This window comes from Callospermophilus lateralis, chromosome 1, assembly GCF_048772815.1.
Source record: "Callospermophilus lateralis isolate mCalLat2 chromosome 1, mCalLat2.hap1, whole genome shotgun sequence".
In the NCBI taxonomy this organism is placed as follows: Eukaryota; Metazoa; Chordata; class Mammalia; order Rodentia; family Sciuridae; genus Callospermophilus; species Callospermophilus lateralis.
This window is the reverse complement of record NC_135305.1, coordinates 222,368,456-222,390,764: the sequence shown is the minus strand read 5'-3', so window position 1 is coordinate 222,390,764 and position 22,309 is coordinate 222,368,456. Positions and strand designations below refer to the sequence as shown.

General features: G+C 58.0%; 2 protein-coding genes across 5 annotated transcripts in view; one reads left to right on the top strand and one right to left on the bottom strand.

The window, feature by feature from the left end:
• The first annotated feature begins 10,237 nt into the window (after positions 1-10,237).
• Mpnd (MPN domain containing) lies at positions 10,238-18,021 on the top strand. Its single transcript, XM_076872161.1, has 13 exons — positions 10,238-10,259; positions 10,353-10,603; positions 11,241-11,477; positions 12,974-13,106; positions 13,826-13,910; positions 14,021-14,117; positions 14,410-14,482; positions 14,554-14,630; positions 15,548-15,716; positions 15,796-15,866; positions 16,360-16,449; positions 17,044-17,136; positions 17,821-18,021. Exons 1-13 carry the CDS (start codon positions 10,253-10,255, stop codon positions 17,905-17,907), a joined length of 1,470 nt encoding a protein of 489 aa, XP_076728276.1. The 5' UTR covers positions 10,238-10,252; the 3' UTR covers positions 17,908-18,021.
• A 312-nt stretch (positions 18,022-18,333) lies between these two features.
• The window catches only part of Sh3gl1 (SH3 domain containing GRB2 like 1, endophilin A2), a 29,057-nt gene continuing 25,081 nt past the window's right edge, over positions 18,334-22,309 (bottom strand). The window contains exons 5-11 of one of the 4 annotated variants that reach the window (XM_076851320.1): positions 22,105-22,238; positions 21,802-21,960; positions 21,399-21,502; positions 20,563-20,687; positions 20,322-20,381; positions 19,703-19,820; positions 18,334-18,842 (exon numbers count right to left, since the gene is read on the bottom strand). In XM_076851320.1, the coding sequence (XP_076707435.1) occupies positions 18,566-18,842; positions 19,703-19,820; positions 20,322-20,381; positions 20,563-20,687; positions 21,399-21,502; positions 21,802-21,960; positions 22,105-22,238 (977 nt within the window). In that variant the 3' untranslated portion in view covers positions 18,334-18,565. Of the gene's footprint in view, positions 19,821-20,321; positions 20,382-20,562; positions 20,688-21,398; positions 21,503-21,801; positions 21,961-22,104; positions 22,239-22,309 lie in introns of all 4 variants that reach the window. The other 3 variants (XM_076851328.1, XM_076851348.1, XM_076851338.2) reach the window with 3 other exon arrangements.

Sequence of the window (22,309 nt, the reverse complement as noted above, 5' to 3'; positions counted from 1 at the left end):
CACCCAGCTACGCTGACCGCCTGCCTTTAATCTGGCTTCCCAAGCAGCCTGTCTCCCTGTCCCTTCTTCTCTCCAATCTTCTCACTGACCTCAAGACTCAGGTGCCTCATTGGAGCCAGGATGTGTCTGTGGGAACCCGGGCTGGACAGCAGAAGGACACCGGGAGGCGGCTGGGGCTGCAGTGGCGCCCGGGCCTGACCTGCAGGAGTGGACTCTCTCTGACCCCCTCCCCGGTCTCTGGAGGGCTCCAGGCGCAGCCACCCACCCCTGTCACGGGCAAAGACGTTCATACCGGATGTGGTACCGGGAGATACAGTGACTGCCCGTGCCCCTCAGAATAGAAGCGGGAGAAACATTTTTTTAAATGTGCCGAGAGCCAATGAAAGACCTAGACCCCGGCTCGGCTGGCCCCTTGCATGCGAATAAAACCAGCCCCCTGTTTGTTGTGGGAGCAGCCCAATGTCCCGGAGAGCTGCGGCCCCAGCCCAGTCCAGCCTGGCCTGGGCACCTGGGCTCACTCCCGCCTTCCTGCCCCCTCAGAAAACTTCCTGCCTCTGGTACCATCGTTTGGTGGCTCCACCCAGACAGTGAGACCCCTGCCAGAGACGCCAGCTGCCCCTCTTGGTTCCTCCTGGGTCACTGTAACAGGTAGCCTGGCCCCAGCCCTCTGCCTGGTGACCAAGCCCCTTTCCTCCCCAGCCCCTGCGTCCTCTTGTCCCGGCCCCTCCCCCTCCCCCTCCCCCTGAGGGCTGCATGGCCGCTGCCCGGGCTTGACACCATTCTGCAGTTAGATTCCTTCTGTGGGGGGCAAAAAGCACGGGCAGAGGTCCTCCCATGCAGCTCTCCCTCCTGGTAGGAGGACGTCCTGAGGTTAAACAGCTTAGAGCTTGGCACTTCAGAGGGTCTGTGTTTCCAAACCAGGCAAAATAAAAAAGGGTTGGAAAATTTTTGGAAAATCCCAGGATAAGTTAATGATGGTCCTGGAGCAACAGATAAAAAGACTAGAGCTGGGTGTGGTGGCCACGCCTGTCATCCCAGCCATCCTGGAGGCTGAGGCAGGAGGATCGCAAGTTGGAGGCCAGCCTCAGTGACTTAGTGAGACCCTGTCTTAAAATAAAAAATAAGTAAGTGAAAATGCTTGGGTGCCGCTCAGTGGTTTTAGGTAAAACACAAATCAAGGTAAACGAAGAGGAGAACACGGCTGCTCAACAGCAGCTCAGGAGTATTTGGGGACAAACCTCTGGAGGCGGAGCCAGTGCAGACTGGAGCCCACCGGGTTATACCCAGGGCAGCGAGGGGGAGGGAGTTTCTGCCTTCTGGCCTTTGCCAGGGGGTCCTCACCTCCGTTCTTTGAGGTGGCCGTCCCATGTTGGACAGGATGCTTCTCAAGATTTCAGTTCCCTGTAACAGTTCTGATCCTTGGGCAATGACAGGCATTGTCTGGGGTTCCGGTCAGGCTGACCGCCCTTCTGGGTCAGAGTGACTCTTGTTCTAAAATGGAGGATGTACTTCAGAATGGCCCTGCCTATGTTCTCCCTCACGGTGGAAAAAGGAAAGAGAGGAAAAAAAAAAAAAGAATAAACCAAAAGACTAGCGATCACCAAGGCAAGGGAGGTGGTCAGTGGACTCCTACCGCCCGCCCAGACAGCGGTGGACACAGGCGGGGAGTGACACTCCCGAGAAGGACCTGCACGGGATTACAGCGGTGCGGGCCACGGGGAGTGGACAGACCTGCGCACCTGAGGCAGGAGAGGGGCACCCTTAAACCTGTAGATTATGACAGAGTCCCAGAGACCCAGGAAGGGCCACGTCCAGCGTACTCCTAACGGGGATGGCGGAAGCTATCAGACGGGAGACCAGGGCAGCTCCTGACTCCGCACAGGGAGCCCCTGAGAGTAAGGGCAGTGAGCCTGGGCATGAGGAGGGAACTGCAGAACCTACAACAGGGACATCAGCCTCCGATGGTTGATGAGGCCTTTGATTAATAATCGAGATTAGATTAATAATCGAGACAGACTGGGCGAGGGGGGCGTCTGTCATCCCAGTGGCTCAGGTGGCTGAGGCAGGAGCGTCACAAGTTCGAGGCCAGCCGAAGCAATTTAGTGAGGCCCTGTCTCAAAATAAGAAATAACAAGGACCGGGATGTGGCTCAGTGGTCAGGTACCTCTGGGTTCGGTCCCTGCTACCAAATAAATAAAAACAGAGGCGGGGCAGAGGAGCTGGGGGGCCAACAGTTATCTAAGACCCCAGCTTTGGGTTGGGGGTTTTAGATAACCCCTTTAAGGTGACCCAGCAAAGAGCCCCCAGGAGCTCCGAGCTCTCTGGCTGGCAGCCCCTGGGGCCCAGTCTCGGCCACCAAGAAGGCTGTGGCTCCAGGAGTGCCCTGATGGGTCCCCTCCCAAGGGTGACCAAGTGGCATCCCCAGCCTGAGCCCTCCTGGCGCCACTGGAAGCTGACTCCATCTTGCGGCCCTAGGATCCCGGTCAGCCTCACACTGGAGGAGGCTGCCCGGTCAAACTCCCCGTCCACACTGGGGAGGCCCGCGCTGCCCCAGCTCACCCTAGGGAGCAGACAGCGAGCCTCGGTGACACGCTGGGTTTCCCTCTTGCTCTGAGTCGGTTCCCAAACCATCTCTTGTTCCTCTCTCTGTGTCCCCAAGTGTCCTGTCCCTCTGTAACAGAGGGACCTACAGACCTGAGCAGGAGCAGGCCTGTCATCCCCCGGGAGCCAGATTCAGAGAGTGGAGCCTTCATTTGCTGGCCCTCCCCCTGATCCCTGGGGAGGACGTGATTTTTAAGAGCCAGTTTGGGAGGCTGACTCCAGAGGATGATGTCCTTCACACCTTCCCAGTTCGGACTAAATTAAACTTTGCTTGGGTTTTTTTGTTTGTTTGTTTGTTTGTTTGTTTGTTGTTTTGGTTCCGTGAATTGAACCCAGGGGTGCAGCACCTCTGAGTCCCATCCTCCCCTTTATTTTTTATTTTGAGACAGGGTCTTGCTAAAACTGGCCTGGACTCCCTGCAACCCTCCTGCCTCAGCCTCCTGAGTTGCTGGGATGACAGGGTGGTCACCACCCACATTTGTCAGGTGCCCTGGGAAAAGACAGGTGACCTGTGAAGCCAGGGCCCTTTGGAAATTGCAGCCCCGATTCCAGGATCTCAGGCCCACATTGCTACTAGGGGAAGGGGGTGTTAACAGCTAAAAGTTCCCCAATAAAGTCTAAGGACCTGGGGCAGGGGCTGTACTCAGTTGGTAGGGTGATTGCCTGCCATGCTCCAGGCCCTGGGTTCAAAAAGTATAAGGCCCTCACCTGAACCTTCCCAAGGCAGTGCAGCTTCCTGAACAGGTAGGGGGCCGTGAGTCAGTGCGAGGGCCCCCATGGGACAGATCCTGGTAAGCCGTGAAGCCAGCATGACCCCGAGACTGCTCAGCTTTGGCCAGAACCCAAGGTCCCACGGAGGAGTCTGCGTGACAAGGTATGCTGCAGACCCCGATCCTGGGCCCCCTGCTCTGGTCAAGCTCTAAACATGTCCACATGGGGCCAGGTGCAGTGGTGCGTGCTGTGATCCCAGACTCTAGAGGCTGAGGCAAGTTGAAGGCCAGCCTCTGCAACTTTGCAAGATCCCAAAGGGCTGGGGTTGTGCCTCAGTGGTCGTGGCTCAGTGCTAGAGCATCTCTGGGCTCAGTTCTCAGTACCAGCAGGGAAAAAAGTGGAGTGAATTAGGCTACTGTGTTAGTGAGGCAGGACGGCCATCTGTGGCCACAGATGGACGACAGGTTGGGATTCCTGAGGCTGACCAAGGACGGCAGTAGACATTCACCCATTAAGGAAAGGACACACGGGGCTGGGGTGGGGGGCCTGGAAAGAGACGTCCTAAGACTGTTGAACAGCTTGTTCAAAGCTGGCAGATTTGCATGCAAAGTGACCCAGTCGTCCCTAAGTTGTAAAGCCTGTCCATCACCTGGCACCTGTTCAGGGGAAGTTGGCAACCCTTAACCCAAATTCCCCTTGAAAGCCAGACACTTCACGGGGCTGGAGAAGCTTCCTAAGAGTACAGAAATGCCTCTGAAGATTTGTTCCTGGTTTGGGGCTCCCCAAGCCCTTCCAAAGGGGCATTTCCCAAAAGATCCCCTTGGCCTCAATGGAAGGAGCCTACCCGGGGTCGCTAGGCACCCTCCCCGCAGGGCCCGGGCATCTCCAGGTGGGCATCCGCCGAGAATTCAACCTGGGCCCCACAGTCCGCACCGGGGAGCAGACAGGCCACGAGGGCGCCTGAGCGGATCCTCCCGGACAGACGCCCCCTCCAGCCATCTACCCAGGACGAACAGGGGTCTTGGCGCCGCCTGTTGCCCTACCTGGTCCTGTTCCTGCCCAGCACGGGCGCTGTCGCCCTCCTCTCCCACTGGCCACCGACTGCATCCTCAGCGTTTCCCGGAGCATCGCCCACGGGGCGGGAGGACCTCACTGGCTGCTGGATTTACCACTCCAAGCCGCTCCTGGGAGGCCGCACATTCGTCCCTTTTGGAGAAAATGTGACTCTAACCTTACTCGGGGGGGAGACCCCCAAATAGGGATCCCACTCCAGTTAACTTTCCACCTGCTGCGTCCCTCCTAAGCGTCCACCTAACCTGCCCTTCGTGCTCAGCACTCAACCCCAGCTTCGCAAGGTCACCGTCGCACTGTCCCTCAACAAGCCAACCTGCCCTGGTGCGTCCAGCCCGGGAGCAGGGTGTGAGGTCCGTCATCGTCTCCGCCGTCACGCCCCTGTTTGACCGTGTCCCCTGTTCCCACAGTCTCACCCTCTGCGGACGGCGGGGGCCTCCCCTGGAGCGGCTCCACGCTGTGGCCGCCCGTCCGACTGCGCGCGCTCGCCGCCCTGGGGCCTCAGTTGGAGCGTGGCTGGGAAGGGGCGCGGACCGTCGCGCTCCTCTGGGACACCCGGGACTCGACCTGCCTGGGCTCCACTTCCAAGTCCTTCCGAAAATGCATCCTGGCGCGCGTGGAGCTCAGAGGCGCTGGGCCAGCCGCACACAAGGGCGCACTGATCCTGGAAGGCTGGAGAGCAGCCACCCGACTGGCAGTGCCAGGGACCCGACATGCTGCCCATGAGGCCACCCTCGGAACCTTGCGACTCCCTGCAGGACTTGGCCCCATTTGCAGGAAACATCTTTGCGTTGCAGTCTTCAGCAGACCCCCTGCAGACGTGATCCAGACAACCAACTCTCCCTGGACGATTTCCAGGCAGAACACCCGGGAGTTTGTGTCCTCATTAACACAACCTGCTGCACCTGTGTGAACAGTCGGGGAGCTGGAATCGCACACCGAGGAGCTGTAGGAGCAGGTCTCCCGGCTGAGCCAGGGCTACCAGGACCCAGACCCAGGCGCCAGCTGGGCACTGCGAAAGCTTGGGTGCGGCCGTCCTCCATCTACTGGTTAGCCTTTTGCTGTTCCTTGTTCTCGGCCTATTCCTGTTTTGATCGGTGGTTAAGGTTGTCGATTGGACAATCCAGGAGTTTCAAAAAGAATCAATGGTTGCCCAGAAATACAAGCCCCTCCCAGACTAGGAGCCTGCGCGGTCCACCCTGTCCCCTGTAGACCAGGCGCAAGACATCTTTGTAACCTCCATGGATACACGGAATCAACGCCCCCATATCAGCAGAAATGTTATGATCTAAGCTTGGTCAATATAGATGAAAGGTTATGAAATATTAATAAGTAGGACAATGGCATTATGTGATAAGTGTTATGGAATAAATAATGTTAAGCTGCTCTGAGTTAGAAGAAGAGAATCACATAACTGTAAGACATAAGATCTAAGTTGTTAGAAATAAGATGTGGAACAGTGGAAGGTGGAAAGAATGAGCCCATAGGTTCATATAGCCACAGGTGAGTGTAGGTTAGTGGGACAGTAGTTGAGTACGAGGTCTAGCTATAGACAGGTATAAGTAAATATAGCCACATAGTGACTCCATTTTTATGACTCCTGTGAGAAACTGTTATGTAAGCTCTTCTAAGATGCTAAAAAAAATGTTTTTATGTACTTTATACTCCCTCAAATGTACTCAAACCTAGGATGGAGCCACAGATGTGCTCCAACCCAGGATGGGGTTGTCTGATTTTGCTCTGCTAACTGCTTTCTCAGCCCTTGTACCCTGACTGTTAGCAACTCGCAGATTCCATAGGATGTGATTTCCTTCCTTAAATATGCTAGCCTGCGACAGACGGGGCTGTTCTCCCACAGGGCCTCTTGGTCCCTGTGACAAACAGTCCCTGGCCAGGTAATAAAGACTCTCTAATTTGTTTCAAATTTGGATTTAAGAGTGTTTTCTGAGCTGTCCCCCGTAACAGGAAGAAATTACAAGAAGAGGCCTTTGCCCCAAACCCAATGACCCTTAAATGGGATGTTGCTCAATGGGAGCTCTGCTTCCAGAACCCTCCCATCCCTCAAAACTGAAGGGCCTGCCCAGGAGGCCACATTTGGAACTGTGCCGAAAGCCAGTGAAAATCCTCGCCTCTAGCTCACCTGAAACCGTCACTCGGGAACCAGACAGTGCCGACCTGACAGGGTCTGTTGTTTGTTGTTCTGAGGATTGAATTCAGGGGTGCTCTACAGCCCCAGCCCATTTTTATCACACTGGGTTGCCCCGGCTGGGCCGGGACTTGCCATCCTCCTGCCCCCGCTTCCTGGTGGCTGGGATGACAAGCATGTGCCACCACCTGTCCAGCCTGACACACTTAAACAGAAGCCCCAATAAAGTCTGGCGGGGGTTCATCCTGACTGGAGTCCCTTTGTTCCTAGCAGCAGAGTCCAAAGTCCCCCTGCATCATTAGCCCTAGGCCTGGAAGTGGGTGGGCCCCAGTGGCAGTCCGGTCAGTGGTGGCCCTGGGTGGAACCACTGGGCCCCTAAAGAGGAGGGCCTGGGCCTGGACTTCCTCCACTAGGTCGCCACCAGCCTCTGGCCTCTCTCCTGAATGCTCCTGCCCCGGACTCCGGCTCCCATGCAGGGCAGGCCCAAGCCTCCATTTTTCTGCTAATCCCAATGGGCTTGAGACAGCCCTGCTGATGGAAAACAGCACCCCAAAGGTAAAGGAACGAGATCTTGGTGGGGGTCAGGAGACACAGGCAAGCTGCCCTCCATCTCCTGTGGTGAGCAGGGGTGCTGATCCCAGAGATTTCAAGATGGCAAACGTAGTAAAAGCTTAGTACAAACGAGAAAAAGCAAGGACGGGCACGGGTCTCCACCTGCTCCTCTTTCTCAGGGTTATTGGAATTTTCTTTGGGGAGGTGTTAGAGGGTCTTACCCAAGAATCACCCCTCAACTCTGATAAAACACTATGTGTGTGTGTGTGTGTGTGTGTGTGGTACCATGGGTGAACCCAGGGGTGCTTAACCACTGGGCTGCCCTGCTAGCCCTTTTTATTTTTTGAGTCAGGGTCTGGCTAAGCTGCTTTAGTGTCTTGTTAAGTCTCCCAGGCTGACCTTGAACTTGGGATCCTCCTGCCTCGGTCTCCGAGTTGCTGGGATGACGGGCGGGTGTGTGCCCTGTGCCTGCAGCTGCTTTGGATCCCTAAACCTACACTGCGCCTGCCGTGACCCACGGGTGGGGAGAAGAGCTGCGGTTCTGATGATGACACCGTAACACCGTGCTGATGAGCAAAGGGCATGGTGGGTGGACTCCGAGTCGCCCTGTCTTCCCAGGGACTTGGTCCTGGGTCTGTCTCTCCTGGTCGGCTTTTTGCAGGTCTTGCTTAAGATGTTTCACCACCAGGACCTTCTGAGTGTGCGTACCCTTGCCATTTGGTCCTTAGCCTGGTTTACCCATCTTCCTCCTGTTGAAACAGTGTGCCCGGCTGAGGCCAGGCAGGGCCTGAAGTGAGTACCCTGTCACACCGGAGGCACCCCGGAGGCAGGCCTGTCAATTAACTGATTTTATTCTTTTCTTAAAGCCCTGTCCCGCACTGCTCACATCTCACTGCTACCTAACAACACCAGAAAACTAGGAGTTAAGAGTGCACCAGAAGGGCTGGGGCTGGGGCTCAGCGGTAGAGCACTTGCCTCTGCTGTGTGAGGCACTGGGGTCGATCCTCAGCCCCACATAAAATAAATAAAATGAAGGTATTGTATCCATCTACAACTTAAAAAACATACATTTAAGGAAGGAGGGGAAAGGAAGGACAGCAGAATAAAATAGACATTATTATTGCTGTGTGTATACACGTGACTGCATGACCAATGTGATTCTGCAACCTGTACACTCAGAAAAATGAGAAATTATATCCCATCTGATTCAAATGTATGATATGTCAAGATCATCGTACTGTCATGTGCAACTAATTAAAACAAATTATATATATTTAAAAAATGCACCAGAAGCCAGGTGCAGTGATGCATACCTGTAATCCCAGAGGCTCAGAGTCTGAGGCAGGAGGATTATGAGTTCAAACCCAGGCTCTGCAACTTAGCAAGGCCCTAAGCAACTTAGTGAGACCCTGTCTCTAAATAAAATATAAAAAGGGCTGGGATGTGGCACAGTGGTTAAGGGTCCTTGGCTTCAATCCCAGGTACCCAAAACAACAAACAAATAATACACACAAAAATAAACGTCCGGAGCCAGGCACAGTGACAACTACCTGTAAATTCATTTACTTGAGAGGGGGAGGCAGGATAAATGCAAGTTCCAGGCCAGCTTCAGCAACTTAGAGTGGACCATCCTTCAAGGCTATGGAATTAAGATGACCGCCTTCAGTTGGCAGGTTGGAGTCAGCCCAGCCTGAGACTCTGGGCAGCAGACTGGCTGAGGTAGGAACTTGGGCAGACAGAAACTGTTGGCCCCAGGAGGGTCAGATGCCTCTGTAACAAAGCAGGATGACCACAGACAGGCCAGCTCAAAAACCAGATGAAACTGAAACATCTGTGACCCAGTGCCCTTTCCAAACCAGGACAAATGGTAACACTGTAACCTGACTGGCCAGAGACACATGGACCCCAGGTACCCTGGTGTTACTGGACTCAAAGATCCTGCTTTGAACATCTCTAGCCTGTGGTCTTCAAGGCACTTTCTCCTCTCTAACCTTATCATATAAACACCTGGACAGCAGACGCCCCTGGCCACCCCTGGCCACCCCCTTGGCACCCCTCCACTGCAGAGCTTTCCTTTCTTTCTGTCATTTTAATAAATCTTGTACTTAGCTTTCCTGTCTGTGGAACGCATTCTCCAAATTCAGGAGACAAAGAACCCATCGCCTCCACTCTGTGTTATAAACTCAAGAAGTCAGAGCCAGAAAGACAAGGTCACTAAACCGGAGACAGGACAACAGTGTGCCCGGCTTTGAAAATAATATTAGGGCCTCTCCCCATAAAGAGATGATTCCAGGTGCTGACCAGCAAAGCAACCTTCCATTTACTTTATTAGCATACTAAAAATCACGCCCCAAGGTGGAAACCTAAGATGCTAAGGAGATGTGAGCCGCAGAGGAGGTGCAGAACGCCAAGACCCCCCACCACACGCCAGGCGTGGCGCCCGCGCGTCATCCTGGCAACTCGGGAGGCTGAGGCAGAAGGACCAAGGCCGGCCTCAGCAAATTAATCTTCTTCAAAATGAAATAAAAACAGGGCCAGTGGTGTAGCTCGGTGGAGGTCGCCTCTGGGTTCAGAGTCAAGTACCGCGGGTGGAGCGCGGCGGCAAGGGCTACAGCGCAAGCCCCAGTTCACACCCCGTTTGCCCGTTCGCGCGCGCTCCCCGACTCTCTCCCCTTTCTCCAGCTCCAGCTCCAAAGTTCCCCTCCGTGGCCTCAGGCTGTGGCACTCCTGCACCCACAGGCTGCAACTCAGCACGTGGTGGCCTCGGGTGGGGCCACTAGTCTTCCAAAGACGGAGGCCCGGGCCTCAGTCTCCTGCTCTTGGTCCCCACCGCGCTCCCGCCTCAGTTTCCCCGCTCATCCCAGCAGGCTGCGCCACTCCTGAGCCCAGATGCAACTAGTAGGTGGTGGCCTTGGGCGGAGTCACGACCCCAAAGAAAGACGAGGTCCGGGACCTCGATTTCCTCCTCCAGGCCGCGCTCCCGCTGGTTTCCGTCAGGGTCCGGGAGGCGGGAGTCCCGGGACTCCGGAGCCCTGCGACGCGGGCTGGCGGGCGGAGCCGGGAGGCGCGGGGCGGAGCCGAATGACGCAGGAGGGGCGGGGCCGGACGGCGCGGGGCGGGGCCGGGTGACGTGTGGGGCGGGGCGGGGCGTGGCGCCGGGCGGCCGCAGCTATGGCAGGTACGGCGGGCCCGGGCGGCGGGCGAGGCTTTGCGCGCGGGGGCTGCACCCGCCGTGCGTGCGCGGCCCTCTAAGCTCGTCGCTGCCCCGCAGCTCTGGAGCCACTGTCCCCCGCGGGCGGCGCGGGCGAGGAGGCGCCGGATGAGGACGAGGACGAGGCGGAGGCCGAGGACCCCGAGCGGCCGGCCGGCGCGGGCTGCGGGCGCGGCGGCGTTGGCGGGGCCGGGCCGGGGCTCTGCGGCGCGCTGGGGGGCGCGCTCACCAGGCGCGCGGTCACACTGCGGGTGCTGCTCAAAGACGCCCTGCTGGAGCCTGGCGCCGGGGTGCTGTCCATCTACTACCTGGTGAGCGTCCTCTGACCCTCATCCCAGCTCCGACAAGAAGGGAACCCAAGGCCCAGAGCGCCCTGATGCAGGACGAGACCCCGATGTGGGGAGGGGAACTAAGCCACGGAGCAGCCTGTCCCCGGATGGAGCCCCTTCTGGGTTGGAGGACCTGATTCATCTAAAGCCCCACTCTGCAGTTGAGAGTCTGAGGCTAAGATGGGCCCTCCTGGCTGTGTGACTCCGCAGCCTCTCTGGGTGGTAGCGGTTTCCCCCTCTGTATAAATGGGTGTTTTCCCTCTCCCAGTCCCTTTCCAGTGGATTCAGTGAATAAAGCAGTCCACACATTTCTGCTGTCCGGCAAGGGCTTTAAAAGCATGTACTGTCGTGGTTGCTATTGCTTGATTTTTGCATTGAGCACCTGCTGTATGCCAAGCAGCATACTGGGTACTGGGGTACAGTACTAATCAAGGTGGACCCTGTCCTTGCCCTTCCAGGGCTCACAGTCCAGGGACGAGGGGACTGGCCTAGGAAAGGATCCTGGACTTGGAAGGGTCACTGTACTGGAAAGTGCAGCTCTGCCTCAGGGAGCATGGGTCAGGAGGAGTCCCCTGGAGGGTACCAGGCCCTGGGCACAGCCAGCCCACTGTCTCTGCAGGGGAAGAAGTTCATTGGGGATCTGCAGCCGGATGGGAGAATTGTGTGGCAGGAAACTGGGCAGGTCTTCAACTCTCCCAGTGCCTGGGCCACACACTGCAAGAAACTGGTGAACCCTGCCAAGAAATCCGGCTGTGGCTGGGCCTCTGTCAAGTACAAGGGCCAAAAACTGGACAAGTACAAGGCTGCCTGGCTCCGACGGCACCAGCTGCACGTGCCTGTAGCTCCTGCTGATGAGGTATGTCCTTTGGCTCCTGCAGTAAACGCTCTACGACTCACTGTTGGATGAGGGGTGCTCAGTTGCATACAGTACTTCTAGTGCTGGACCAGAGAAGGTGACTTGAACAGAGAACTGAAGGGGGATGGGGAAGCCATGAAGATATCTGGGAAACGGCCCATGCAAAGGACCTGTGGCAGGACAGAGTCTGGTGTGTTGGAAGCACATCAAGGAGGCCCGTGTGACTGGAGCAGAGGGGGAGATAGAGGGAGTAGGTGAAGCACAGAGGGGACAGGGTGGTTCCTGCAGGGCCCTGCAGGTTGCTGGAAGGACTTGACCTTTTCCCCAAGGGAGGTGCGAACCATGGAGGGCTGTGAACAGAGAACTGAGACTGACTCTCGGTGTTCACAGGGGCCCTGTGGTGGCTGCTGTAGGGAGGACAGGCTTTGGGGGGTGAGAGTAGGAATGCTGGGACCAGGCAGAGGGGACTGGGCTGGTCCTGGTGAGCTAAGGATGCAGCTGGAGCCATTGAGGCCATCGATGTGATTTTTTTTTTAATATTTAATTTTTAGTTGTAGTTGGACACAATATCTTTTTTCCATTCATTCGTTTTTATGTGGTGCTGGGGAGCGAACCCAGGGCCCTGCAAGTGCTAGGTGGGCATTCTGCCCCAGCCCCAGGTCCTGGGTATTTTTGAAAGTGCATCTGACAGGACTTAATGCATCAGATAAGGGGATCCTGAGTGGGTGGGCGGAGCTGAGCTCAAGAGATGAGAGACATGGAAGAGCAGGTAAGGGGCCTAGTTTGGCCCAGTCTGGCCCAGTGTTTCCATGTTGAGACATCTGTGGGCAGCTGGACCCCTAGTCTGAGATGGACAAGGCCACTCGGAGGGTGTGGGTGGAGGAAGAGGTCTGAGGCCGACGTGTGGGTCCACCTGGGGAAGGACCCGTAGAGGTAGCAGGGGGCCCTGGGTGCTGGGTCTGGGTATCGGGGGAGATGCTCCTAGACGGAGGGGGTCTTGTAGTGGCAGACACTGCTGAGAGGGTGAGTGCAGGGATGGAAATGTGACCTTTAGATTTGAACCCAAAGAGGTCACCTTGGCAGGAGGCGGTTTTTGAGGGGCAGTCAGGGGAATTACAGTGATCCATGTAACTTGCTCTAGAAACAGAACTCGAAGGCGCGGGCCAGATGCTTTACATGTATGATCTCACTTCAGCCCAATGGGGCTGGAGACCACTGGGTCCTTTGACAGATAAGAACGGGAGTGGAGGGGTTAGGGCTGTCCACTGGAGTCACACCCCCTTGTAAGAGGCAGAGCAAATTTGAACCAGAGGGAAAGCAGCCTGTGGGCGCCAGCCAGGCCAGAGTTGCGCTTGCGCATTAGACTGCCTCTGCTCGCTCTCGCCCTCTAGCCGTCGTGTTGGGCAATGGCACCTGGGGCTCCCGTCTGCTAGAAGTCTGGGTTTGGGGTGCCCAATTGAGCGTCCAGCTGAGTGTCTGGCTGCTGTCCCCGCCAGAGCCCGGCCAGCGAAGGGGAGGAGGAGGAGCTGCTGATGGAGGAAGAGGAGGAGGAGGTCCTGGCGGGGGTCTCAGCAGAGGACAAGAATCGGAGACCCCCTGGGAAGGGTCCCTCGGAGCCTGCACACCCTGGTGAGGGGGTCAGGAGACGCAGGGCGGGAAGGGGTGGCCCTGGAGCATGGAAGGGGGCGGGGAGAGTTGGCGTCTTGCTCTTCTCCCGGAGCCCCCAAGATCCTGCCTGGCTGACTTGGTAGTCCCGCTGCCCAATTTCATTTGCTGCCTGTTTTCTTAAACTCTAATGCTGGGTTTCTGAGTACCTCGGCCCCATTTCCTTATGTGCTCCCTGATTTCTTTGGCCCACTACCTGGTTTCCTGAGTTTTTGGTATTTTATTTAGAGACAGGATCTCATTGAGTTGCTTAGCATCTCCCGGTTGCTAAGGCTGGCTTCAAACTCACCATCCTCCTGTCTCAGCCTCCTGAGCCTCTAGGATTATAGGCATGCACCATTGTGCCTGGCTCTGAGCTCATTTTTCTTTTAAATATTTATTTTTTAGTTGTAGTTGGACACGCTACCTTTATTTTACTTATTTTTATGTGGTGCTGAGATTGAACCCAGGGTCTCACATGTGCTAGGTGATCGCTCTACCTCAGCCACAATCCCAGCCCCCTGAGCTCTTTTTTTAAAAGGCTATCTGTCTGATTTGTTGACATTTATTTCCCAGCTGTTTCTGCCTGATTTTTAAGGCTGCCTCTAGATGGATTTATTTTGGTTTCTTGCACTGCCTGGGTATGCAGATTGGCCTGGGGAGGGCTTTCCGATGCTTTCTTTCTCTCTCCTCCCCCTTTTCAGAGGCCACACCCCCAGGAAAGCGGGTGGAAAACAAGCCCCGGGCGCCTGTGCGCTACTGCATGTTGGGCAGTCGTGACTCTGCCAGGTCAGATGGGCCTCTGCAGCCCTGGCTGGCCGGGTGGGGGTGGAGATAGTTTCAGGGATGAGGGAGGAGCCCAGGGGTGCCTGAGGCTGTGGGACTCTTGACCCCTCCAGGAACCCACACACGTTGGTGGAAGTGACATCCTTTGCAGCTATTAACAAGTTCCAGCCGTTCAATGTGGCCATTTCAAGCAATGTGCTCTTCCTGCTGGTACGTGACTCATCTCCCACCTTGGCCCTGTGTCCAGACAAGGGGCTCCCTGGCCTGGAAAGGGGCTGGGGTACCCAGGAATGAGGAAGAGAGGGAGGGAGGGGTCTTTGAGATGGCAGCTGTGTAAGAGCAGGGAGCTTTGTTTGTCCTGGTTAATAGTAGGTTCTCAACACATGTCTACTACGGGTAAATGGTAGTTGCTCAATAAATATGTGGAGGAAGAGGAGGGTGGGCTGGCCAGGTTGGGGGCAGGAGCAGCGCCTTAGCCAGTGCCCACTACTCCCTTCCCCAGGACTTCCACAGCCACCTGACTAGGAGTGAGGTCGTGGGGTACCTTGGAGGCCGCTGGGACATCACCAGCCAGAGTGCGTATTGGGGCCGGGTGGACGGGGTGCTGGGAGTAGAGCTGACATCTCTTCTCCCCATTGCCCTGCAGTGCTCACGGTGCTGAGAGCCTTCCCCTGCAGGAGCCGGCTTGGGGACGCTGACATGGCAGCTGCCACTGAAGAGGAGGTGAGGGGCTGCCTGGGCAGAACGCAGCTGTCCTGCCCTTGTCCTGGCAGCTGGCAGTGTTAGCGCTCATCAGATGTGCGAATGGAACCCAGCCCTGGCTTCTAGGCTCTCTGCCAACCCTACCAGCCCCTTCCCCTCAGACCCTCGGTGTTCTGTGAAACCTGAGGTGTCTCGTCTCATGCAGTGCGGTACCTGGCCCTTAGCTCGCATGGGGCTACTGCGTGCTTTTCCCTTTTCTGTGGTGCTGAGGCTGGAACTTGGGGCTCCTGCAGGATAAGCAGGTGCTCCTCCGCGGGCCAGATCCCCAGCCCTTTTCAATTTCTTTTGAGACACGGTCTTGCTAGGTGACCCAGGCTGGCTTGGGACTCGTGACTCACCTGGGAGACTCCTGGGTCCTGGGCTGTGCTCCATGCCACTGCTGCTCTTAGTCTTGTTGTCATGATGGAGCTCAGTGTGTCCCTGGCACTGCGCAGAGCACTCTGCAACCACTCTTGGAGGCTTTGTCACAGTGTCCCGCAGGGGACAGTGAGCAGGCGCTGATCAGGCACATGTCACCGCCCTGTCCATCTCTGCCTCTCCTTGTTCATGGCTGGGAAGGTCCCTCTCGGGCGGGGTGGGCTCTGTGCCTCCCACCGCAGTTGCCACAGCAGTTGGGAACCGTGGGCGCACGGACCCTGGTGCTTGCCATTCTCTGAGCAACACACACTGTGTCAGGTATCAGGCCACCAGGACAGTTCCAGCCCAGGGGAGGGTGTGCACAGGTTCCGTGCAGATGCTGTGCTGCACTGTGCAAGGGCCTTGAGCACCCTGGGATCCCGGTGTCCCCCACAGATAGAGGGCCCACTCTAGTTGCAGGAGCAGAGAGAGGCACTGAACAGAACCACCCTGTCCCCCACCCTGCTGCTGCCTCTGCCCAGATCTACCAGAGCCTGTTCCTGCGAGGCCTGTCCCTGGTCGGCTGGTACCACAGCCATCCGCACAGCCCGGCACTGCCCTCGCTGCAGGACATTGACGCACAGATGGACTATCAGCTGCGGCTGCAGGGCTCCAGCAACGGCTTCCAGCCCTGCCTGGCGCTGCTGTGCTGTGAGTCCTGGGCTGGGGAGTGGCGCCCTGCTGGGCCGGCTGAGCCTCCAGCCAGAGCCCTCTCCTCCTCCTTCCCCAGCCCCCTACTACTCTGGCAACCCGGGACCCGAGTCCAAGATCTCACCCTTCTGGGTGATGCCTCCTCCCGAGGTAGGTGGGGCTCCAGGGTTCTTGGGAGGCAGGGGGTGTGAGTTGGTGTGGGCAGATGTGCCAGGGCGAGGAGGGGTGCTGGTGGCTCAAGGTAGGGCACTTCTGTTCTGGGCCTGTTTCTCCCACTGACTTGGTCTAGGGAGGGGAGGGAGCCAGCATCCAGTCCTGCCCTCCGGCAGAAGCTGTTGGCCACCCTATTTGAGCTTCGATGAGGCCTGATGTGGGCCTGGGTGCAGCCCGCTGCTCTTAGTGCGGTGGCTTCCTTCCCAAGCCCTGCCTGGCTTCACTGCCCAGGCCCCGCTAGGGGTCAGAGGTCATCCTTGGAGGGAATTCTGGGCTCTGTCTCTTCTTGGCATCTGTGGGCAGGATGCCATGCTGGCCCCGTTATCTGGCTCTACCAAGGCCCCATATAGTCCGTAGCCCCAGGCCCTCTGCTGTCCCCACTGCCATGGGTGGGCTGCAAGGTCTTCTGACTGGCATGCACTGCCCTCAGCAAAGGCCCAGCGACTACGGCATCCCCATGGAGGTGGAGATGGCCTACGTGCAGGACGGCTTTCTGACCAACGACATCCTGCATGAGATGGTGAGCTCCATGTGGGAGGGACGGGGGAGAGGCCCTGCTAGAGGCACCCAGCACATCCAGATTGACTGCCAATCCTAGGACAAGCCCCAGACCCTCCACAGCCCCTCTCCCTGTTCCTGGCTAGCTCCCGCCTTGGGCCTCTGCACCCGCCACTGGTTCTCCAAGTAGAGAAACTGCAGTTTGGGGTTGTGTCCAGGGCTTGCACACACTAGGCCAGAGCTGCTCACACTGGGGATGCGCCCCAGCCCAGTTCATAGGCTTGATAACCACACGTTCAGCATGTGCTAAAAAAAAAAAAAAAAGCCAACCTTCTTCACACAGCTGGGCCTGAGTGCCATTCCTTGGCCCTAGGCTAGAAGAGGCAGCAGGGCAGGCCTGCTCCCTGGTGTCCCAGGGGCTTTGTGGAGTCCTGGGGAAGGGATTGTGAATGTGGCCAAGCCCAAAGGTCCCTCCATTTAGTCAAGTTTGGATTAGGTGAGAGGGAATGGAAGCTGGGGCTGGGATCCTGCTGGTCTGGATAGGGGTCTTGGGACACAGCTGCTTGGCTTGGTTCTAGGGAGGGGAGGGACGGCACTCAGTCCTGCCCTCCCGCAGATGCTGCTGGTGGAGTTCTATAAAGGCGCCCCGGACCTGGTGAGGTTCCAGGATCCCTGGAGCCAGGAGCACAGCTACCTGGACAAGCTAAAGGTGAGACCACATCTGTCCCCAGGAGCTGCAGCCCCAAGGACTGTGCATAGGGAACACCCAGGACTATACTCAGGACACCCCAAGGAAGTGACCACAGTGAAAATAAAAATGGGAACAGCCCAGGTGAGCAGCTCAGCAGGGGCTGTGCTGAGCACACACAAGGCCCTGGTTCTCCCCTGCACAAAGCCCCTTGAACCTTGCAACCCCCAGGACGTCCCAATTGGAGAAGCCTCTCCATCCGACCTGTGTCACTGCAGGGCCACCTGAAGAGGGCACACAGGTTTTGATTTGATTTGGAGCCTTGAGCTCCAGCAAGGCCAGAGATAGCTGGCATGTGAGCTGGCTTCTCTGGTTGCTGGCCCCTGGCCGCCGCCTTCTGAGGGTGCCCTGTTTACTTCCTACTTGAATCTGTCTGGTGTACTTTGTGTAGAAGCACCTTCCTGCCCGCCTGTGGCCTGTCACTCACACTTGGACATCAGTGGCCTGGGATCTGGCAGGCAGGCCCCCCTGCCCTGGCCTGGACATCGTGCCTGCAGCCCACTGGTTCTGGGTCAAGAGCACTGTTCCCCTTGGCGAGTTGGGACTTAGGAACACCACTGTGTGCTTGGTTGAGGATCTAGCTCTGCCAGGGTGTTTCACTTGAGTGGTGGCAGGGCACTGAGCCACCTGCCCTGCTTGTTTCAGATCTCCTTGGCCAGCAGGACACCCAAAGACCAAGGTCTGTGCCATGTGCTGGAGCAGGTCTACAGTCTCCTCAAGCAGGGGAGCTGAGGGTGCTGTCCTGAGATCAGAGGTGACTATGGGGACTGGCTCAAGGACTCCGTCTGTTGCTGTCCCGTCCTGTGTGATGTATACAGGCATGAATAATAAAGAACTGAGCAGCCAGCAGCCTGCAGTGTGTCTCATGGGGTGGGCAAGAGCCAGCTGCATGCCCAAGCTGGGTCCCCTGAGCAGCTCCAAGTGTGGCTTCCTCCTCTGGGTAGTAGGGCAGGGCGGGGCAGGGCACTGAGCTACAGATGCAAGTGGTTCCCCAGCCAGCTCCACAGCACCTACTGGGTGAGGGCTGCTGTTTAGGCAGCAGAGCACCTTGGGATGCAGAATCACCCACAAGTGACTGGGGGCTGGTACTAGGGGTGCCCCTTACTGGCCCGCACAGAGGAGCTGAGGCCTACCCCTGCACCAACATGAGGCCAGGGCTGTAGAAAGAAACATTTAATACTTCTTTTTTTAAAAAAAATTAGGCATACATTTCAGTCCACCCTGGATGGGAAGCCAGGTCACACCGCCTGTCTTGGCAGAGACTGCGTGTCCCCATGTGGTAGCCACAAAGGGGCAAAAGAGAAAGGCAGAGCCTGGTGTCCCAGGGGCTTTGTGGAGTCCTGGGGAAGGGAATGTGAATGTGGCCAAGCCCAGAGGTCCCTCCATTTAGTCAAGTTTGGATTAGGTGAGAGGGAGTGGAAGCTGGGGCTGGGATCCTGCTGGTCTGGGTAGGGGTCTCGGGACACAGCTGCTGGCTTGGTGTAGGGAAGGCAGGTGCTGGCAAGCCAGGTCTGAGGTGCCAGTCTTCAGCGCATTCGAGCTCAACCTCTGGCAGGGCAGGATGGGCCGTGGTCCCGAGTGAGCTGTTTGTATGCAGGGTGGGCACAGCCCTCCATGTGCTGGGCTGGGGCTTTAAGAGGCTGGACCCATTGGCCTCATGAGGGTGGCTGTGGGTGGGGGGTACAAGCCAGCCAGTGTCTGAGGACTTGGCTGGGAGGGTGACAGGCTCCTGAGACAGGGCTTGTCCTTGAGCAGGCAGCCTCCGAGAACCCAGGCCTATCTCGTCCTGAACACAAGCAGAGCTGACAGCAGGTTCTAAGAGGTGAGGGACGCCCTGGCCTAGGGGCCTCTGAGGGCCCCAGCTCTCCAGGAAGTAGCATGTGTGCAAGGCTCAGGGACAGCACCTCTGGGACTTCAGGCCTCTGGGGTGCCCTGGATGGGGGCCTGGCCCATCGCCAGCAACGGGCGGGGAGGGGATTTAAAACCTGGGATGTGGGGAGGTGGCCAGGGGTCTTGCCTCAGTCCCACCCCACCCTGTTAAGGCAGGAGGTCAGGTGACAGGGAGAGGAGCTGGGCCCTGCAGCCACAACAAGGATGGCCCCAGGATGGGAGGGAATTGCCGCTCCTCCAGGGAACATTAGTGTTTCTAAGAGCACCTTAGTGTTAGTCCCACCTCAGGCCTGCTGGCCGGGGAAGGAGGCCATGAAAGGGAAGGAAGGACGCAGCCCAGCCCCAGGAGGACTGCCAGAAGGTGGGGAAGGGAGCCCGCTGCCTCCAGTGCGGGCCCACACTCACTGGTGCAGAAGGGCCTCACATGCCTGGATGAGAGCTGCCTGCCCCGTTGGCCCTGCAGCCTGGTGACAGGCCGCCTGGTGGGCCTGAATCAGCTGCTAAATGGAATGCAGGAGACCCGCTGGTGTGGACGGAGGGCGGGAGGGCCTTGGCATGTCACTGCGGCAGAGGCACGAGCACCTCCACGTAGCTGAGGGGGAAGAAGCCCGACTGGCCGTGCAGCATGCCCTCGTACCAGTTCTCGTCGATCTGGTTGGTGAGCGTGATGAGGTCGCCCTCGCGGAAGCCCAGCTCCCCGTCGTTCTCAGGCTCAAAGTCGTACAGTGCCTTGCAGCTGGGCTGGTCCAGGGGTGCTGGGGGCAGGAGAGATGTGAGGGCCACTGTGCCCTCACCAGCTCTCTCTCACCAAGCCCTGGCCCCTCTCCCTGGTGGCCCTGCCACTCAGCTGCCCCCCCACCCCCACTGCTGGAGGAAGAGAGGAGGAGCCAGGTCTGGCAATGGTCAGCCACAGTGTTGCTGGGAAGCACTGGAGATGCCCACAGGGTCATGGGGAAGGGAGACTGGCCAGAGCACTCAGGGCACTGTACAGGCAAGACAGCCTTGAGCCAGGCTGGTGTCCTTGGCCCTCAGCACTTGAGCCCCTGGTGTGCACATGAGGCTAGGGGCTGGAGACCCACCGGCGGTGGGGGCGGTCCAACCAGCTCCCATCTGGGCCCCACTGCCCACAGGGGACAGGCGGGACTTCCTGGCCCAGTAGATGTGTAGGAGAAAGACCCCTTCGGAATACAACAGAAGGCAGTGTTGCTAGCTAAGTTCAGCCATCAGCAGGGAAGCCATTAGCAGGGGACACTCACGCATACTCCTACTGGGGGTCCGGATGGGCTTGTCCGAAGATCGGAAGGACGATGAAGCTGCTTATGAACAGAACACAGGGAGGCTGATCACAGTGTATGGGGGGGCCATTTCCTGGTCCCTGGGGATCCCTCCTGTAGTCCAGGTGGACAGCGGGCTCGGGTTTTCCTGGGCCTTGGCAATCAGAGGCCTGGGACAGGGCCAGCCCTCTGCCACCCAGAGCAGCATTTCATTCCCTGCTACCTGTGGTCTTGGGGGCTGTGGTGCAGGGGAAGCCCCCGTTGGACTGCTCAGGCTCTCCGAGGTCAAACGGCTCCCGGGGCTTGGGCTTGTACTCCCGCTTGGGGCGTGAGGAGGCATCTCGCACCCTGTGAGGGGAATCATTGGCCATGAGGGCCTCAGCACTCCAGATCCAAGCTGATGCCCTAGGCCCCATCACAGGAGACATTGTTGGTTGGAGGTTCCTGGAACCAGTCAGAGGCCCTGGGCTGGTCCCCCCACCCTGCCCGGCACCTTCAGAAGCTGCAGACTACTTCTAGATAGTTCAATGCATGGGTTACGCTGTGAGGTCCCCGACAGCCCAGGAAGCAGGTGCCCTACACGTCCTGTTCCGGCTCCCTGAAGCCAGCCCAGCTCTAGTTGACCACACGCCTCAGAGGTGAGCCTCAGGCAGGGCATGGGTGGGGAGGGGTCAGCAGGCTACCGTGGACCTCAGGGTGAACTGGGTGGCTCAGCACTCCTCTAACCTCTTGGCCCTCATGTCACGCCTGCTGTCTCCCAGAGGGACCAGGACGAGCCAAATAATGTCCTGCTTTCTCATGTGGCCCCTCCCAACTCAGGAGACTCTGGAAGACTCTGGAAGCAGACTCAGGGCCATGCTGTGGAACCTGCTCACACCAGGGCGGCCTCTCACATGGGGCTGCTGTCCCTATGGCCAACAGAGGGGCACGAGGGCCCAGGGCCTGCAGGAAGCATGGGGACTCAGGCTTCAGGGAACTCTGGCGGGGAGCCATCGGGGACAGGGAGAGAACAAGAGGGACTCCAGCAGAGAAGATGCCCGCCACAGCGAGGCGGCCCACCTGCGCCTGAGCTTGTCGGCCAGCTCGTCCAGGATCTGCACGGCCTGTCGGTGGTAGTCCAGCTGCGCGTCCACCAGGGCCGAGAGCTGGCTCACCTGCTCGATCTGTGGGACCAGCAGGGCTGGAGGGACACCACTATGGTGGCTGTCTCCCTGCTGACCCCCACGCTGCAGCCTGAGCAGGGCCCCAGGTTTGGGGAGTGCTCCTCGCTTTTGGCAGTGGGCAGGCTACTGCCTGCAGCCCTCTGTCCCCCTGAAGCCATGTGGCCTCCCTCAAGCTTTCGCTGAGCCTGGGTGTGCCAGGTACAGGGGGGGTTACCCTGGCTCCTGTGATGCCACCCCACCCCCACAACACCCAGGGCAGCTGGCCACACAGGAGGGCACAGCGGGATACGGCCACGCACGTCTGTCTCCAGGAGGTTGTGCATGCTGGTCTCTGCCACTTCCTTGGACTCCTCAAACTTCTCCATGGCCTGGCGCAGCTCCTCGTCAGGGATCTTGCCCTGCCGCTTCTTTTTGTAGTCAAAGTCCAGGCGGCGACCTTCCAGCTTCTTTAGGTGGTGCTGTAGGTTGCAGGGGACAAGTGTCACCTGGTGGCTCCCAGGATAGACGGGAGAATTGTCCAACATGTGACCTGGTTGTTGTGGAAGGGTGACCCTGGGGCTGGGCTGAGGGCGGGACTGGGCAGTGGGATGCTGCAGCAGCACCTGGATCTCCTTCAGGTCTTTGTCACACAGGTTCTGCAGCGGGTCAATGAAGTTCTGTTTGACCTCTATGTCCAGTGAGTCCTTCACCTCAGCCAGGCGCTTCATGGACTCCCCTGCATCCAGCAGGGCATCACCTGCAGAGAAGACGGGCATGGGAAGCTGTCACAGGGGCCTTTCCTGCTGGATCGATATCCTCCCCGCTCTT

Excerpts from the sequence above, each read along its gene's own strand:
- Mpnd (XM_076872161.1), top strand. Across the intron at positions 16,450-17,043 it reads ACGACATCCTGCATGAGATG|ATGCTGCTGGTGGAGTTCTA; the intron begins GTGAGCTCCATG and ends GCCCTCCCGCAG. Across the intron at positions 17,137-17,820 it reads GCTACCTGGACAAGCTAAAG|ATCTCCTTGGCCAGCAGGAC; the intron begins GTGAGACCACAT and ends TGCTTGTTTCAG.